The sequence below is a fragment of the Thermobia domestica genome, chromosome 6 (genome assembly GCF_964235325.1).
Source record: "Thermobia domestica chromosome 6, izTheDome1.hap1.1, whole genome shotgun sequence".
Classification (NCBI taxonomy): domain Eukaryota; kingdom Metazoa; phylum Arthropoda; class Insecta; order Zygentoma; family Lepismatidae; genus Thermobia; species Thermobia domestica.
The window spans coordinates 6038365-6057932 of NC_137459.1; the positions used below are offsets into that span (position 1 = coordinate 6038365).

The 19568-nt window shown below is 40.5% G+C and overlaps 1 protein-coding gene across 1 annotated transcript in view; it reads left to right on the plus strand.

The window, feature by feature from the left end:
• Positions 1-19568, plus strand: part of LOC145687828 (MAU2 chromatid cohesion factor homolog) — a 71158-nt gene that overhangs the window by 27248 nt on the left and 24342 nt on the right. Inside the window, exons 5-6 of the mRNA XM_081761280.1 lie at positions 3497-3605; positions 15446-15610. Of these exons, the coding sequence (XP_081617406.1) occupies positions 3497-3605; positions 15446-15610 (274 nt within the window). The remainder of the gene's footprint in view (positions 1-3496; positions 3606-15445; positions 15611-19568) is intronic.

Below are 19568 nucleotides of genomic sequence, written 5' to 3' on the forward strand. Positions count from 1 at the left end.
TAGCTACGGACGGTGGAGGAAAATGCCGACTTCGATAACCACATAGCCTGGACAGACGAGGCAAAGTTCCATGTGTCAGGGTCAGCGAACCTTCACAATTGTGTATACTGGCGTCCTGAAAATCCAAATGAGGTGATTGAACATGATCACCAGAGTCTTGGTGTGATGGTTTGTGGTGGGCTAACGCTTGACGCAGAAATGTGCGTCTCCGGATGCAGCCATGCATCGATGGTAATGGCCACCAGGTGGATCTCCAAATGGAGAATAGGGATTAGATACTGTAAAGCACTTGCTTTTCACATCATTCCTCTGTACCTACAATTTTGTTTCATGCCATTCTTGTTTATAATACAAATGTACTGATCACTCAAAAGGTCAGTCACTACTTCTGGTACACCCTGTATTCAGTATTGATATATCTGTTTGAGTCGTACTACAATTCACATCGAGTTGAATATCATAATAAGCTAATCTATTTGCTATTCGGCAGAATACAGACACTATTAAACTAAGCCACTGTATCGAACAAATAGCACCCATGAATTGGAAACAAGTAAGTCATGTGGTTACCCAATCTTACATTTTTTTTTTAAAAATAGTAATTGCCTATCTTATTGGCTGTTAAATACTGTGTGTGCAAACCATCCCTCCTCGCTCGCTCGCATGGCTTTTCTTTTACAAATCGGGAAGCTAATTTAAGCTTGCATCTGTAAGTGAAAACAAATTAAAAAGCAACAAGCAAACAGGCATGTCAAACTCAGCATCTTAAGTGGGTCTAATTAATCATCACTGTACAATAGTGTAGACTACAATAAATAAATAAATAAATAAATAAACTTAATGATGTATTTAAAAGGTGGAAATACACATAAAATCTTACCTGATACTGTAGTTCTTTAAAAAAATAAAAGAAACAAAAGGAAATCGTGTAGTAAACTGATAAATACGAGGTATGGCTAGAAAAAAAAAAAAAAAAAAAACTGAATTGATTTAGCTACTGGCAAACAACGTGTACATGAAGGTAAAGCAATGCCTGATTCTATAGCACGATACTCTACCTACTGAATGACAGGCCGCCCTGGATGCAGGTCAATCAGTTTTGCTGTGGTTTTTGTACAGTCCGCGGCAAAAGAACCTGCAACATGAGCATGTAAGTTTATTGTGAAACTACGCCTAACAGCGCAGGGAATCAATATAACATCTAAGTGGCACGAATCACGCGAGGACAAACCTCGGCGTCCTCCCCTGCATACATTTTTTGCAGCAAAAGACTTCGTCGCTTTACAATAAACTTATATGCTCATGTTGCAGGTTTTTTGTTGCGGACTGTACAAAGCGGAACGTACGTCTGTGCTCCGTCGGAAAAATGCTGAATGTTAAAAAGGAACAGCGTGCTAATGTGAAGTTTCTGTGCAAGCTGGGAAAATCCTCAACAGAAGCATACGATATGTTAAAATTAGTGTACGGAGATTGTTGCTGATCACACACACAAGTGTTTAGGTGATTTAAATGTTTTAAAGAGGGACGGGGAATGATCACAGACGACCCGCGTCCAAGACGACCTTGCACGTTGAGAACAGTAACGAACATTGAAAAAGTGTGTGATGTGATTCGAAAAGATCGTCGATTGAGCATTAGAGCTATTGCTGACATCACAGAAATAGACAAAAAAAAAAAAAAAAAAAAGTGCAACAAATTTTACATGAGAATTTGAACATGAGTAAAGTGTGTTCAAAATTGGTGCCAAGAAACCTGACATTGGAACAGAAGGAAGCTCGAGTGAACATTTGTACTAACATTTTGACAAATATTGAAAAGGATCCTACATTCTTAGACAAAGTGATTACGTGTGATGAATCGTGGTTTTTCATGTACTATCCTGAAACAAAGCACCAATCAATTCATTGGAAGAGCTCGAGTTCTCCACGCCAGAAATAAGCTCGAATGAGCGAGTCGAAATTCAAAGCCATGATGATTGTGTTTTTCGACATCCGTGGGATCATGTACGTTCATTGGGCACCCGAGGGTCAAACTGTAAACCAACATTACTATCTTGATGTTCTGACAACCCTTCCTGAGGGAGTAAGAAGACGACGACCTGATTTGTGGCAAACGAAGTCATGGATTGTGCACCAAGACAATTCTCCTGTCCATACGGCGCTATCAGTTAAGACAATTTTGGCTAAACATGGTATTCCAGTATTAGATCACCCGCCATATTCGCCGGATCTTGTTCCGTGTGACTTTTTTTTATTTCCCACTGTGAAGTCAACCCTGAAAGGAGCCAGATTTGAGACAGTAGAAGCTGTGAAAAGAAAAGCAACGGATATCATGAACATGATTTTAAAAAATGACTGGCAACACTGCTTCCAACAATGGAAGAGTCGTATCGAATGATGTAAGGATCGTGAAGGGGAGTACTTTGAAAGTGATAGATTTCCCATTGCGCAAAATGTCCAATAAAAGATTTTGTAGCATCAGTCCGTTTTTTTTTTTTTTTTTTCTAGCTACACCTCGTTTTTTTTTCTTTCTTTCGTAGGCAAGTATCTTATTTGAAAAATTTAAGGATATACCCACTTCACTGAATTTTTGCTTTAAGAGCAGAGCCGTACTAAATTTCTATCAATATGGGCTGGCAATTTCTCACCGTCGAGTACAGAAAACAAGGAGAGCTCGTTTGTGGCTAAGCAGTTAGCATAGGCACCTTTGGCATGGGAGACCCGGGTTCGATTCCCGGCGGGAGCTCATGTGGTTTGGATTCCACCTTAATCAGTAGGTCCACGTCTCATGTAGGCTCGCTGCTGAAAGGGACTAAACTGAAAATCAACTCAACTCAATGATAGAAAACAGGGAGAGCTTATTTGCGATAGATCTGACATCGCGGAAATTTCTTCGAATTCAGTCTTCTAAGGCCATTGCTTCTCGGCAGATGTTTTGTACAAAACAGACTCCTATGAACTTGTTTTGTGCTTGGCTCAAGTTGGGAAGTGTGTCAAGACTTTGAATGATTTTATCTGATCACTCAAGTTGGTAATATTATTATATATTTTCCTTTTGTATTATTTAAATATATTTTTTATTATTTTGTCTGTGTGAACAAGGGCCGGAGAAAACTGAGTTCAGGACCGGGAGCTTGACATACCTTGTCTAGGACATAGATACAGATAGCTAGATATAAAAAAAATGCAAATGATAACACTTTCAAAGTATCAGTTGATTCTCTAGTCTTAGCTGTCTTATACGAATTGGTTTGTGGCATGCGAGTGGCAATTCGCTAATGCTCGGATGTGTGGAAAATGGCCGGCACCGATTATGTTGAAAATGTGTATTGACGTGTAATATTTATGTATGATAGATAGTTAAATCGGAAAGAATCACCATAGTAATCGTTAGGTAAGAATCGTTATCTAACGTAATTATTTATATATTCTTTTGTTGCTGTTATACTGCATGCTACCCTTAAATACATTGGGAAAACTATCTTGATACTTCGTAGGTGTGTCATTACCTTATTGGTGGTCAAGTTAAAAGTGCGAAGACCAGTTTAAAGCAGCTTCAACAGAGCATTCAGATTATTCTGCAACCTAATTGGCCTTCGGATGAGAGTAAGTTTTCAGTATTTTACAAATAACATCTCTTATTATGAAGCAAATGTGTGTAAGAATAGCCTTCATCTTCTTCATGTCGTAAATCCTTTCCTTTCCGTGTGTTTCTGTTCTTAGGTGATATCTTGTGCGAGTAGCTTTGTCCAAGGTAAGCGAAAGTTTCTTAATAAGATAGATACTTGTAGTTGTAATTGTCGCTTAGGCGAGACCAAACGAGTGACTGCTACAAAAGTATCACTTGCATGATTTTAGTTGTTAGCGTAACATTTTCTGAACTGCTTGCCATCTTCTTGTTTCTTTAAGTAGGGTTTGTGGAGGTAGGCTTAACCTATGGCGTTCGACGGGAGCATGTTTAACTTCTATTTGTTTGGAAATGGTAAATCGTGCTGTGGAAAATGTAGTAAGGTAACAACATATTGGAAAAATTCAACAGCGTCGAATGAATGATTTCGTATTAATATATTGTCTTTTCTTCTTTTTTGTAATTCTTAGAGGACGCTGTGTGGAGTAAATTCGGAATCTAGTGAAACTGATGATTTCAGACAAAGATAAATATGAAATTGAAAAGTCGATACTACGGGATCCTGTAACACGACGTGCTCTATTCTGGCCTGATAACTGTCCACACATAAGCTCTATTGAGGACGTGTGAAACGGTAACGTTTATTGACACCACCAGCCGGACTCCGGAAACTACTCTAGCACAGACGCCTGAGGAGAATATCAAGAATGCAAAAGGAAACCCACCGACAGAACGAGGTGCAAGTAGCGAGACACATGTTCCTACAGAGATGCGCAACAAGAATAGAAGCATACCATCGTTCACGTGTCTGTCAAAGGGTGTTAACATGCAAACGAACAGCTCCACAGCATACTCTGCAAACAGAATATCGACTACAGAAACGTACTACGTGCTGAGTTGAGCGGTGATCCATTCCTCTCGTTCGACTCTTCTCTACAAACCTAGAGGCAGTGAATCAGCCAATCTCGTGGAGCATCCGTCTGGTAGGAAGACACTACGGGGTAGAAGCTTCACAAAACTCAGCGAGGCTTATTTTGTGCACAAATTGCTGTGGATACGGACACATTAGCTACAGATTAGGGTGCATCGAATTTCCACTTTTTTTGAAATCAGCTTACCCTTAGTGATATTTTTTTGCGAAATGGGCTCCATATAACGTGCAAAAAATTGCAAGTCGATTGGTCAATATCTTTAGGTGCCACCAACGACCGAAAATTTTTAAATTTTGTTAAAAAATAAAGGTTATTTTAAAAAAATGTAAAATATGTACTTTTATAAAATATGATTATCCTATGTGGTTTTGTTTCTGTAAAAAGTCTATATTTTACGTGCAAAAAATTTCAGCTTGATGAGTCAAGTCATTCAGGTGCCACCAGTGACTGAAAATATGGTCAAATGTGGTATAATATGGTCATTTCTGAAAATCAAGTTGCATTGTTTGTGATTCATCTGGATCGCTAATTAGATAAGAAATATTTTGTTTTACATCTGCAGCTCTTTGTTTATTTCCAAACATTAATGTTGGAAATGACCCAGAACTCACCACGAGGAGGTGGCTGCAGTTTGAGGTCCGCCCACCTGTACATACTAACATTGCATATGGTAGTGCAAGTTCATATCGTTACTCTTTTACCTCAAATTGTTTTTGTATTAAATTCTGGTATGTTTTTTGTTGATTGTAGTGTTGCTAGGACAAATCTATATCGTACTTCTTGCCCACATACCGCTGATACCGCTTCTGTCACCAACTTCACCATTCTTTCTACAGTGCGAGTGTGACTAGAGATGTAATAGATTCATCAGCCATTGGAGCCGTCTTTACATTTTCTCTTAACTTCTTCAGGTTCAAGTGTTTTGTCAGTGGTGGCTCCATCAGCGTGCATATTGACCAATTAATCATATCAAGATAGTTTGTCGCTACTAAGTTGATTTCAGGGACGACGAATTCTCGTACCGGTACGCGATCACCAAATTGGGTCGTTTGTCTTGCTTTTAGGACTCTCCTCCAGCCAAGTTCTCGTACTTCAGCATCTTGGTCAGTCAACATTGATAGAAGTAGGTTCTCAGGATGGCCGTACCACGCATTTCTACGGATGACTGAATGAATTTTCCTGTATTTCGCTTCCATGTGGCGAGAAGTCGTGATAAGGTGCCACAAATGACGAGCTCCTTCTGCACACGATGGATTACGGATCACAGCAAACCAGAGTGGCGCGTAGACCATCATGATGTACTGGGCGATGGTTTTAAGTTCATTATTGGGTTCTTTTGTTCCTACGTACAAACGTAAGACTCTATTTAGCCATCTGGCTTGGTGAATTTTACCAGGCTTCATGTGAGCTAACCCAACGGGACATTCTCCTGAAGAAACCGCTTGGCAGATATTCAGCAAATATTTTTGGTCCGTGCTTAATGCATCCTCAGTGAAGTTGAGGTCCCAGTCTACTGGAACGGGCTGAAAATTCTGGAGTGGCAACTCTTCGCAGGTTGGAAGTGTTGATCCTATTGGTTCTCTAAATGTATTTGGTCCAGTAGACTTGCCGTCTATAAATTCAATCAAATGTCGAAATGGGAGCTCATTCGTGTGTTTTATACAGACGATTCTCTGAAGGGGTTCGTTCAGGAAGACTTCAATATATGCCATCACGCCATTCTTCCGACCAGTGTTGGTAGCAGTGTCGTCGCAACGCAAAAAAACAGATCGGACAGCGGGATATTTTGATGAACAAAGAACTTTGTGATGGCAGCCCGTATGCTCTCTCCTCTTCCAGATGAAGGAGAGACGTTGCCAAGATAGTTCGATCCTGGCTCCTGTAGTAGTACGTAGTGATCTTCTTTTTTCATTATTCGATGGTTGATGCCGTCTTTAGTCTCAAGGGTGAGAATCTGATTCTTTCTTCCGTCGAAGTATAACGCTTTTACTTTGGTCGATTCAAGCGATGTACTCGCCTCAACAACGATGGCGTTTCCTAAGGATTTCTTCTCTCCCCGAATCTTGCTTCTGTCGATCACCTTCTGCTTATGAACTGGGGTAACCAGTTCGATATCTGCCAAAAGCGACGAAGTGATAATTGCGGTCTGATATATTACATCTATATACTGCATTGGAGAATGTCGGCAATCTAACTATCATTTGTGTAGAAGGGCTAGTCTTCTTTCTTTTAAGCGCAGGAAGAAACTCGACAGTGGAAACTGACTCTCCTCACGATTCATTTTGTAAAGGGACACTATCGTTTTCTCTTCTGGAACTACTAATTTCATTGGGCTTTGGTTGATTTTTCTGACCTCGATTTTTCACAATAAATGTTTGGCACGTTTCTGTTTCTCCTTACCCATCTGTCGGGTGGTTCTCTGGTCAATTAAATTTAAACCTTCAATTCACGCACTTTCTTCTCTCTCGTAGAAGTGCAAGCAACCTGATCGATGCATTTGCAAGAAGCGATATCAAACAAAGGTTTGTTGGCGAACTCTGGAATTCTGCAAATTTGGAAGAAAAAAACCGGGTTGTCCTTGAACTTTTGCAGCTGACGGACCTTTTTTTGATAATGCAAAATCAACACTATAACCCGTTGGTCGCTCAAAATAGCTGCACCGCTGATTGATGCATTTTCCCAAATTTGAATTACTTTCCTTGCCATTGAATGAGCTAGCACCTTTTCTCTTTCCGACAAGAATTGCTTAAGAACACCAGCGATTGTTGGAAGCTGATTAAAAGTGAATTCCACAGGGGATCCAATGACATTATGGACAAAGTTCCTTACATTCGAACGTGACTTCTTTTTAGGTGACATCTTTACGGACACTTGATAGTTTATTCACCGAAAACAATTTTGAACAGTTAGACGCTTTTGTCAACGCAAGACCTCAACAAACTTGCCGCACCACTGGAATGACGAACTGACACTTTCAATGACTGCCGACAAGCACAAGTAGGACGCAATCCTTCAAAAACGCACACAATGCACACGTAAACACAATCAACAACGTAAACAGTTTCCACATCAAACACCATTTTTTGCGCTACGAACATAAGCTGGACAACTACCGGTATGTGCCTTATTTGATAACATTCAATCTACTGTAAAGTCTGTTTTTTTAACCTTGATTGCCTCATTTTTTTTTACCTAATTAGCTGTTTATAAGAGACGAAAACTCGATTTTTTTTACAAAACACTGAATAAAATATATTTTGGGAGGTTTTGTCCAAATTTTAAGAAGCCGGTAGCACCTGAAGGACTTGACCGATCAAGCTGAATTTTTTTTCACGTAAAATATGTACATTTCTGCCGAAAATAACTACTAAGGGTAAAATGTTTTCGTAAAAGTAAATATGTATAATATATATTTTTTAAATGTATTTCTTAACAGATTTTTGAAACTTTAGGCCGTTAGTGGCACCTAACGAAATCAACTAATCGGCCTGCAATTTTCTATATGACATATAGAGACCATTTCGAAAAAAAAAAAAATCGCTAAGGGTAAGCTGATTTCAAAAAAAGTGGAAATTCGATGCACCCTACTACAGATGCTTGTACAGAAGAGTCTGATGTTAACACACTTCAAACAAGATGTTCTGCGGAACGTGTAAAATCGTTGGCCAGAGAACGGAAAACAGCAATTGTCCCCTTTTTCCTGGCCAAATTCAAGCCAACTGCCTCCCAAACCTGAATCAAATTGAGATCGCTGTGTATGTCATAGCTCTCCGACCCTTCTCACCTCACCCACCCCCATCCTTCATCTCAAGAACCCAGCTCAGAAGAGGATCCCTTTACAACAGAACAACAACCAAACTCAAGAGCACTCATGGAACAACGGATCAAAAAAGCAGTAGAAGAAGCCACGCAGTCTGTTATGGTTACGAATATAGATGCTATCCACAAATCACAATTTCTACAGGCTAGACTCAGCATTCTAACCAACGCATAAGACGTATACATCACACATACCAAGCTTCCAGAAACAAAACAAAAGAACACTAAAACAAAATAGAAAATCACACAACCACAAAGCACAAGAAACAACAAAAAAAAAAAAAAAAAAAAAAAAATCACATATAGAATCACTAAATACTGACGCAGCAGGGTAATCGCAATCACAAACAACATTCTCCATATTAACAACATTTTCCCACAGAGACACGATAGCGTCAATGGTTTAACAAACATAAAGACCCAATGACCACTACGTCAAGCATCAAAGGTGAACGAAGAAGAGAGGAGGAAGACATCACAAGACACCAAAACCAAGAACCAGCATACGTACACCGCACAAAGGCAAGCTTTCTAACATACCAAGTGCATCGCAATCACTGCAAACCTATTTACATTTTTCTAAATCAAATCAAATTTTCGCTGGACAAAGTAGTAACGAGTGCCAGAGGTCTTTCCAGCCTCTGAGAACATACAGTTCCGGTTCTGATTCAGACTGCAAGCTCTACAAGGAGCGTGAGGTATTATATCGTCAGCATCTGTGCAACTCGGAATTCTTACACGTACTATTCGAGTTTTTTATTTTTATTTTTTTTAACACCTTGTATTATGTGTTCGGGATATTTCACGGGTGCCGATGTTTGGATGGGTACTACCTACATCATCTTGTGTATCAGTTGTAGCTAGATCGTTGAGTTCCTACTGGGTGTTCTTAGATACACTTGTGCCAATTTAGTAATCATTTTCTGATTTTCTGGTATTCCCCTTTTTTCATAGCCTGTTATATACAATCTGCGTTGGCGATAAGAGACTAAGGTCCAAACATGGGAACGTAAGTTATCCTTACGAACGAGGTTTGGAAATCCAGTGATGAGTCTTCTATGGTTCGTTCTGCAGGTGGGTGTAAATTTGAATAAGGTGTGGAGTTGTAGATGGCCTCAAATTGCAGTAGCAATCATTTTGGTGGTTCCGGTTTTAAAAACAGAGAAGTTTGTGTTTGTGAGGAAGGTTAGGGGGTTGACACTACAGGTGTTGTTGCCTATTGCTCTTTTCCATTGCTTTGTCAGTCCTAGAAAACTTTATTACTTCTGTTCTTGTGGTATCGTATTTGTTTCACTTAACAAGTTTATGATATTCTGTATTAAATATACATGGTGTCCCAAAAGTAATGGTAAAAAATGAAATCACAGATTCCTGGCACCAAAACAAGCAAAAAAGTTTGTTTGACATATAGTACGGAAATAGATAGGGGCGGAGCTAGACAGGTTCGAATATGGGGGGGAGAGGAACTTCACACCTGCCTGCCTTGCCGACTTACAAAACCATATTGAAGATGCTTGTGAACAATTACGCAACACACCGGGGAGTGATGGAACGTATTCGAAACTGACTGCAGCTACGATTAGCACGTTGCATAGATATGGGATGACAGCACTTTGAACATCTGTAGGTACGTTTATTGTCAGCACGTTTGACCTAGTAGTTTGTAGTGCAGCTCTGTGTTAGATAATATGTTACAAGTACAGTACATTGTTGTGTATTCTGTCTGTTTTTTTCATTCTATTACACGACTAGTTAACCCTTTGTCTCCAACTTTCTATCTGGTATACCACTTTTCATTGCCCCCTGAGATTATGCAACCATGCTCAGTGGTCTTGTTTTGACTCCCATTTTACATGTGCGTGCAGTCGTGCCATGGATAACAACTTCTTTCTGTATGATTTCCATCTTTACTGTACCATTTCATTACCTCTGCCGTACAGACATTCGGTGAATCCCTACTTGACGTATGAACAATTTCTGTCGCAGTTATGTAGCATGCGTTTAACAAGTCAAGCCGATATGATTTTTATGTACTTCTGAACCCCCCCTTCCTAGCTTCTCTGATTATTCCGGTAGGCAGGTGTCAAGTTCATTTCCCCCATATTCGAAACTGTGTAGCTCCGCTCCCGTCCAGCCCCGGACTATATGTCATACAAACTTTTTTTGCTTGTTTTGGTGCCAGGAATCTATGGTTTCATTTTTCGCCATTACTTTTGGGACACCCTATATTAAGCTTAAGGTATCTATCCTTCGTGTTCTTTACCGCTTACACTAACCATACATATTTCTTCCTAAATTTTAATTATATAATGTCCATTGCTTTTAGTTTCGTGAGTAGCAGAAAAGGGAGTCATACGGTTATAATCTGTGTTTGAAAATATATAGGGAATTGGTCTGGATTATGTTTTCTACTGTCAGAAGATCTTGAAAGCAGATGAAAACTTTTACGCTTACGTAACATTAGCTGTACATTGGCTGTAGGGTTACTTTACACATGGAGCACCACCGAGCACTAGTTTCGACCGTGAGGTAAGTACCCTCTTGGAAAGGCCATGTCATCTCCACTAATTACTTCGTCTAACTTTACTGGTAAATTTTCAAGGCAATAAAGTGAACGATATAACATGAACTTTTTGTGGCTGACAACAAGTAGTTTCTGTATAAAATTACGCTATATTGATTAGAATAATTTGTAACTGAGTTATCTTACTTGCCACCTTTATTAACAAAACGTATTAACAAAGTAACTTTTGGGACCTTACGATCTTCTACATCAGACTTTCCAACTCAGTATACTGTGACGTCATAGTTTTCTTCTTTCCATTCTCAGTGAATCAGAATAACAAACAGAGGGAGCAGATCGAGCAACCTGACGTTTCTAAAAGGTGGCTGAGTCGACAATTTTGCATTTCCACCACTCTTACACTGACAATACTTCTCTGCCTGTTCCCATTTCTTTCCTCGCTCTTATCTCTTTCTCTGCGAACGTAAAAGTGTGCTCTGACCTCATAGATCGGTTAATTAGAAATCACTGTTCTAGATGACCGTGGGGCATGGAAAGGAAAAATAGTAAAGTTTTGTTGCCAAGAGCTCGTCATGTATTAGCGTCAAGAACTAAGAAATGTTTCAGGAATACGGTCTTCACCGTCAGCTGTCTTAAGCGTGAAAAGGATTATAAAAGTAAAAAGGTAGGTAGGTGAAAAGATTAAAAAACGATTCTAGTATATCACCGCTACACGTCAAAGAATATTATGGCGTGTTTTTATTCACTAGAAAGCCACCATTTTGTATTTAATACGGTATTGGGGCACCTTTGGCTGCCGGTATAGTAGCAACACGACATGAAAAAGATTGATAGAGGTCCTGCACCGTCTTCAGACGGATTTTCAGCCATTTCTCTTGAAGTGCAGCGACAAGTTCAGCACATGCACGTGGTGGAGGGAGACGATTCCTCACTCGATCTTCTAACAAACCCGGTACAGGCTCAATGATGTTCAGATCCGGAGATTGAGCGGGCCATGGCAGATGTTCAACCTCACTGTCATGGTCATCGAACAACTCTGTGACAAGTTTAGCAGTGTGAATGTGGTAGTTATCATCCTGAAACATACACCACCGTCCGTGAATAGTGTTCGAACCATAGGGTGTAAATGGTCCTCCAGAATGGTACTATATACCTTGGCAGTGACACGACCTAGGACAATGGGGGGGCTCAAAGTCTGCCACGATATTACACCCAAAACCACCACGACCCCCGCCTTCATGTTTGGCTATGGGTAGCAAGCAGTCTGGGTTGTATGCATCAGAGGGGCTTATTCAGACGAACTCTCTCCCTGTTGTTTGGAAAACAGTGTAGCTGTAGAATATGCCAAGTTTCAGGTCATCCAACGTCCACGTTTTATGCTTGTGGCACCACTGAACGCGCTTTGCGGCATTTTTGCTACTGATTTAAGGTTTTGGTATCGCAACCCTGTCACGGACTGTTTTCGTGCACACAGGTTCTGTGAGGTGTGTATTCACTTTTGTGGTGATTGCCGATGCGGTGGTTTTTGTTTTCATGCAACAATCCTAGTCAATGTTCTAATGTTCCTTTCAGACAACTTCCGTTTTTTCCTGCAGTTGCTCCTCCTGGATGTAGCTTGTCCTTCCTGTTCATATGCACACATCACCCTGGATACAGTAGCTCGTGAGACGTCACATGGAGCTGCAGTTTTGGATTTAGGTGCACCTGGTGGACGCGCCCCTATGATCTGCCCTGTTTAAAGTCGGATATGTCGTTCATTATACCGCTCTACACACACGATTTAACGTTCACTGACGAACTTGGTAGTCACTCCAGTGACTACCAAGAACCCACACACATGACTCATTGCCCAAAAGGACAATATAAACTTCCAAATGGTTATGGTGAGCCCCTCGAACTTCCTATGCTATTTGCGCAGGTGTTTCAGTTTCAATGTCGATTACCTGTATTTCAGAGTGATTTCTCGTTAACAGATTTACTTTTTACTTTCCTTTACCTTATCGATAAAGAAAACTTCACTTACTTTTCTTATTTTTATGTTCCACTCTATACTAGAACGAAGATTAGTAGATAGTGACATATTCTTCTGCCATATGCTTATTTTATAGCCTAATTTAGAAAACCTGTAGATCCATTATGATGTAACCCACTTGAAGGGTAATCTTGTCAGTAAACCGATATGCTATAGCAAGTAAAATAAAAGGGTCGATACTCACCTCAAGAACTAAGTAACGTTAAAATTAGTTAAAAAGGTAAAAACACTTCGAGAAGTGAAAAAAAAAAGCATATACATCACGTCCAAGAATATAATGGCATGATTTATAAATTCTGGACGTCTTATCTGAAACACCCTGTGTATATACATAAAGATGACGCATATATTGCTACATTTCAGTAGTTGCAGATGTTCCAGGCTTATTTACAGTCATAAATGGACCCACTGTCCAGCCACCTTTGTTGGCGAAACTAATCCTCTTTCCAACTAATTCTGACTTCGTATCAGCAACAACAGACAGTCATGGGACGCTCGGATTCCTCCAGAACACACAACAATACACTCGAACACTCTTTCCGCATGAGCACTTTCAAGATTCTTCCACGACCCTCAGAAAGAAATGAAAGTGAAATGAAATCTTTAGTTTTACGTCCCACGGTTATGCCGGTTAGGCTAAAGGAGACGGTGATGATGAGTAATGAATGAAATGGTGGAATGAAGAAAGTGGGAGGAAACGGGAGAACCCCGAGAAAACCCACGCACACGGTGTTTGTCCAGCACAAAGTTCACTTGGCGGGGGCTGGGATCGAACCCGGGACCCCAAGCACCAGAGGTGAACGCTCTACCACTGAGCCTCCGCGGCCTCTAGAAATGGACGATTAAGGCAAGTAAATGACGAGAGAACAATTGATGGAATGAGAATGTGGGAGAAAAGGGAGTACTCCAAGAAAACACGGAGAGGATTTGGTCCACCACAAACTTACTTGACCGGGGATCGAAGCAGGAAACCCCGTAGAAGTAAACGCTCTACCACTGAGCCACCGTGCACCCGACCCTCAGAAAGAAGTGAAAAGAGAACAGTAGAGGGAGGGGGGCTATTGTTTTCAGCTTCTAGTAAAGTAGGAGTAAACAGCAAATATGAATATACAAACTTAAGTACAACACTCTGCTACTTTTATACGTACACTAATGTCCAAAATTATTGTCGCATGTCTATAAATACGTTGTTCTACGAATATAATTTGATAACGAATTCGCCCGGTATTTCTTAGCATGTTAGTATGTGTATAATCGCCAGACACATGTATGTGACAAATTTCATCTCAAAAGAGCAGTAAATAAGAACAATAAAACGAAAATAAAACTTTCTTGTACATTTAGCAACATTTTGTTTTACTCATTCTAATTTTCATATCTTTAATTCTTTTCCTATAAAATTTACCACAAATATACATTTCCCGATTATACACATAGTATCAGTATTAAAAGTATCCTGCAAAATCATTATCAAATTATATTCTTACAAGAAGACAGTTATAGATATGCGACAATCATTTTGGACATGAGTGTACATATAGCCATTGCGATTGGCACGAATTTTCTTTTATCATCTGCGTAGAAGGTTTCCGCCTCATTACCTTCTCGTCACTGTGAAACCACTGCCCTCCAATCATAGCTTCCTGACATAAAATGGTGAAGTGATGAACTTTCAATGGACTTATCACAGTTCAAGAATCGTGATTCTACGCCTTTCATGAAGCACGTAGTTCATGCGTTTAATAACGTTGTGTGTCATGACAAGCTTTTCCCCTTGTCGTGGATATTGGAGCGCCCTTCAACCTTCTACACCACTCGCGCACACACCCGTCAGTTATTGTTCTTGTCATAACCTTCCTCATTTGGCAGTGAACTAAGGCTATGTTATGCCCTTTCGTCTAGAGAAAGCAAATTACAGCGTGTAGTTTACTTAGCGGGCGCATCGATTAGACGATATGTTTCCATGCTCGCTTCCACAAGGATTGAACAGCTGTGAACATTACATTTCCTTCTTTCATAGTTTATACCTTTTCTATTTTAATTCATTATAAATTTTCCTCGCTTACACTTTCATTGTTTCGTGAAATTTTTCGTCCCTCTACTAACTGTTGCAGTTCTTAACTTGACAATAGTATCATGTGAATGTAGAAGCCACTAAGGCGTCAGACGTGACACTTCTCAGTGTAATTCTTAGTTCTTATTTCTCCTTGTCTGTTGACGCTTATAGCGAACTTTTATTTGTGCTTGTCACTGTTTCTATCTGATTTCTGGTGTTTTTTTTTTTTTTTTAATGTGTCTTTTTTTCCCCTTTAACTTGTAGTCAATATTCTGTCGAACTTAATGATAGAACCTTATTGGAAATTGTCCTGCTGTGCTAAGATTACTAGCACAGCAGACAGACAGTTTGAGTAATAGTCTGTGTTACGTACATCTATAAAAACGATAAAATCTGTTGTTGATTTTAATTCTGCAGAAAGATTTAATTGTTTTTTTTATTTTTATATATTTCAGTAGTGACAGCCACACATATTGGTGATCGGTTTATCTGGATGCCCAAAGAGCATTTATATATTTTGGTCTACCTTGTAACGGTTATGCACAGCATGCAAGCAGGATATATGGATAAGGCTCAGAAGTACACAGAAAAAGCACTTATTCAGATAGAGAAGTTAAAAAGTAAGTCAACTGCAAAAGACACCATAGTGATAGTCACACAAATGTTTTGTCTACTAGTCGAAAATATATGGGTTTAGTAGTTCTGTATTTGCCCAATCTTTCCAGGTATTTTGCTTCCTTCGCTTAGGTATTAGATTGCTCAATAACGAAGGCAAAACTTTCGTTATCGTATGTAAAGTATTGTTCATAAAACGGTGTTCATTTCCTTCTATTCGTAAGAAGTACTAAATCAAATAAATGTGAATGTTCTTTGGTTAAGCTCGTTCTTGAAAGCCAAACTATTAAATTGTTTCGCATGGTTGTGAAAATAAAGTCTTTCATACAGGGCAGGATTTTTTAAAAAATAACAAGACTCTAAGGCGACAAAAGAAGTGTAAAACTTACTGTCTGAATTCTCTTTTTGAATCAAATGATCCAATATATATAAGGCAAATAATTTCTTGTAGGCCTTATATCTGGGAGGTACATATAGAGATGGTGATCAGAAAAATGGAAACACCTGAACGAAATTGCAACTTACCAGATTAATATGGTGTCGAGCCACCTTTCGCCTTCAGAACAGCCTTGATGCGACGTGGGATGGAGACATAGAGGTCGTGAATGGTAGCAAGTGGAATTTTACACCATTCCTCGTGCAGGGCATCGGCCAGTTCTGTGAGAGAGGATGGAGGTAGAAATCGTCGCCGGAGTCGTGTTTCCAGGACAGACCACAGGTGTTCAATTATGTTGAGATCTGGGGATTGGGCGGGCCAGGGGAGGTGTTGAACTTTATCCCGATGTTCCTCAAACCACGCTGCAACAACGCCAGCTGTGTGAATGGGTGCATTATCATCCTGGAAGATGGCGTCATTGTCCGGGAACAACATCTGGACCATAGGATGCAAGTGGTCTCCTAAAATTGCGACATAATCGTTGGCAGTGATGCGTCCGCTAAGTGTGACCACAGGACCCAATGAAAACCATGATATGGCGGCCCACAGCATCATCGAGCCGCCGCCATGTTTCACAGTTGGGCGGAGACACTGCAGATCATAAGCTTCTTTGGGCGTTCTCCACACATAAACACGGCCCGTGGTTGGGAGTAGGGTGAAGGATGACTCATCCGACCACATCACACGTTTCCAGTCCTCAACGGTTCAAGTTGCATGGTTGCGGCACCATTTGCGGCGTGCGAAAGCGTTATGGTCCCTGATGAGTGGTTTGGCCCGTGCAACACGACCCCGTAAGTTCATGTCATGTAATTCGCGGCGGACTGTGATTGTCGAAACAGGGTGGGGGAGGTGCTGATTGAGTTCCTCCGTCACTTGCTCCGCAGTGGTACGACGGTTCTGCGTGACAATGCGCTTTGATACCCGGCGTGACCTATCACTCATGATTTTCTTCCGCCCACTGTTCCGCTTCCCCGATGTGGTTTTCCCGTGTGTTGTGTAGGCCGTCATCACCTTCGACACTGTCCCACGCGACAAACCTAACACAGTAGCCACTGCCGTCACACTCACTCCACATAACTGCGCACCAACAATTTGCCCTCTTTGAAAATCTGAGAGGTCTCCCATTTTACACTACCTCCGTCTGCTGCAGCCACCGGACACTGCTATTCCACTGCGCCTGACGTAGTATGGAGACCGACCTAACACACCACCACCAGCGGTCCGGCGCTGCGGGCGCCACGACACCACTGCCAACCCTTACATCTGACGTGTTGCCAACTACAGGTTTTTCCATTTTTCTGATCACCATTTGTAGGTGTAGCCAAACCCAAACTATCACTTAACTTAGTATGATATGCTTATTCCGTAGAAAATACGAAAACTCGATTTAGCGGCCGTGTAAAAATTTTGCGGTTCCTGATTCAAAAACTAATTATTGGCCAAGGTCGCAATCTTTTGATGCATTTGTTTGGATTAGTGCTGTCGAAATCGGTTTTTGAAAAAAACGAAAACCGGTTTTTGAAAAAAGTGAAATTTCATAAAACCGAAATGTCGGTTTTGAAAACCGTTTTTGCGGTTTCGGTTTTGAAAACCGCTTTTGCGGTTTCGGTTTTGAAAACCGCATTTGCGGTTTCGGTTTTGAAAACCGCTTTTGCGGTTTCGGTTTTGAAAACCGCATCTGCTGTTTCGGTTTTGAAAACCGATTTTCTCAAAAACCGAAAATGCAGAAGTCACAAAAATTCGAGAGCACTATTATCAAGTAACGACGAGGAAACAGCAAAGAATCTTTCCCATCTTTGGCTCACATTTGCTGATGGAGGGAAATTTCCCCCGGCGTAGGGAAAAAATTCTCAAAATTTGCAGAGGTGAAAGGAGATATTTTTTCTTAAAATGTCTTAACGTGTAGGGAAATTCTTGTTTAGTATTCTTTTACAATTGGCAGAATAAAAAAAATAAGTTGCAGTTTCTCACAAAGAGGCACGGCTATCATTATTGGGAAGTAAAAAGATATAGAATAAAATATGATCGGTGTTCCCTTCACGTATGAACTATTGCAGGTGTCTGGGACTTGCGATAAGAAACCAGTCAACAAATGCAAAACCACAACATTCACATTTATTGGAGTGGCAACAAATCAACAATAAAATTGTGTATTTCGATCTAAATTTTTTCTTTTCTTTTTTTTAAGAAAGGGAGGTGGTGTTTTTTTGTTAACAAAAGAAAGAGTGGCAGTACTATTTAGAAACAAAGTGAAAGAGTAATGATAATATAAAAGATCTCAGTCTAAGTGGATGAGATTTCAAATTGGCTTTCATGGGTTGCAGGTGTAGTGATCTTAAATAGGGATATACCTTCTTTTCTATTTAGCTTAGTGTTGTCATATTACCCGATTTTTGCAGGTACCACCCAATTGTCAGGTTCTATATTCGTCCCTCGCTATCTTAATCACGAAAAACCACCCGCTTTTTGGGATTGGAGAAAAATCGGGAACTGCTACCAGCTGGTCAGAGCAGAACATTAATGCAACTGTCTACTGTCAGCAGTTGAGCCGTGTTCAAGAAAAACTCAAAACCCTGGAGCCAGCACTTCTCAATCGCTAAAGGGTTCTACCGTTACGGGGCAACGCTAAGCCCCACATGATTAGAGTGACCCGGGACACCATCCTACGCCTTAAATGGGAAACACTATTGCAACCGCCATACTCCCTGGACAATGCACCGTCCAATTGTCCCTGAACCATTTCTTGGACACTCACATTAGAGAACTAAAGTCCAACTCCGTAGTAAAGGTGCAAAATGCACTTGATACCTTCTTTCCTTCACGGCAAACCAAGTTCTACCGCGAAGGAATCCATGCCCATCCCGAACGTTTTCAGAAGGTCGTTGATACTGATGGGTACTATTTTTGATCTTCCAGGTACGTCTTAGGCAGGGGTGTAGCCACGGGGCCAGGCTCCCCAAATGATTTCCTGGCCCCCCTAATGACCAGATGTTAAAACATCATCGTGAGATTACTTCGCTTCAGTCATTTAAAAATAACAATGTTTACATATAATTAATAATTTACGGTAAAATAGTATGGAAAAATAGTATTTTACTATACCGATCACAAAATAGTATGGTATTTCTTCCTTATAGCGATCCGAAAATAGTATGGTATACTTTTTGTGACAGTAGATTACACAATTTACGGCGATTTGTATTTGACAGTTTGAAGACAAACGTTTTGACACGGTACTATAAATTCTATGAAATGAAATGAAATCTTTGAGTTTAACGTCCCACGCCTATGCCGGTTAGGCCAAAGGAGACGGTGATTATGAGAAATGAATGAAATGGTGGAATGAAGAAAGTGGGAGGAAACGGAACCCCGAGAAAACCCATGAGCATGGTTGTTTGTCCACCACAAAGTCCACACGGCGCGAGCTGGGATCGAACCAGGGACCCCAAGCACCGGAGGTGAACGCTCTACCACTGAACCACCGCGCCCCCCACTATAAATTCTATCATAAAACAATGGTACTATAC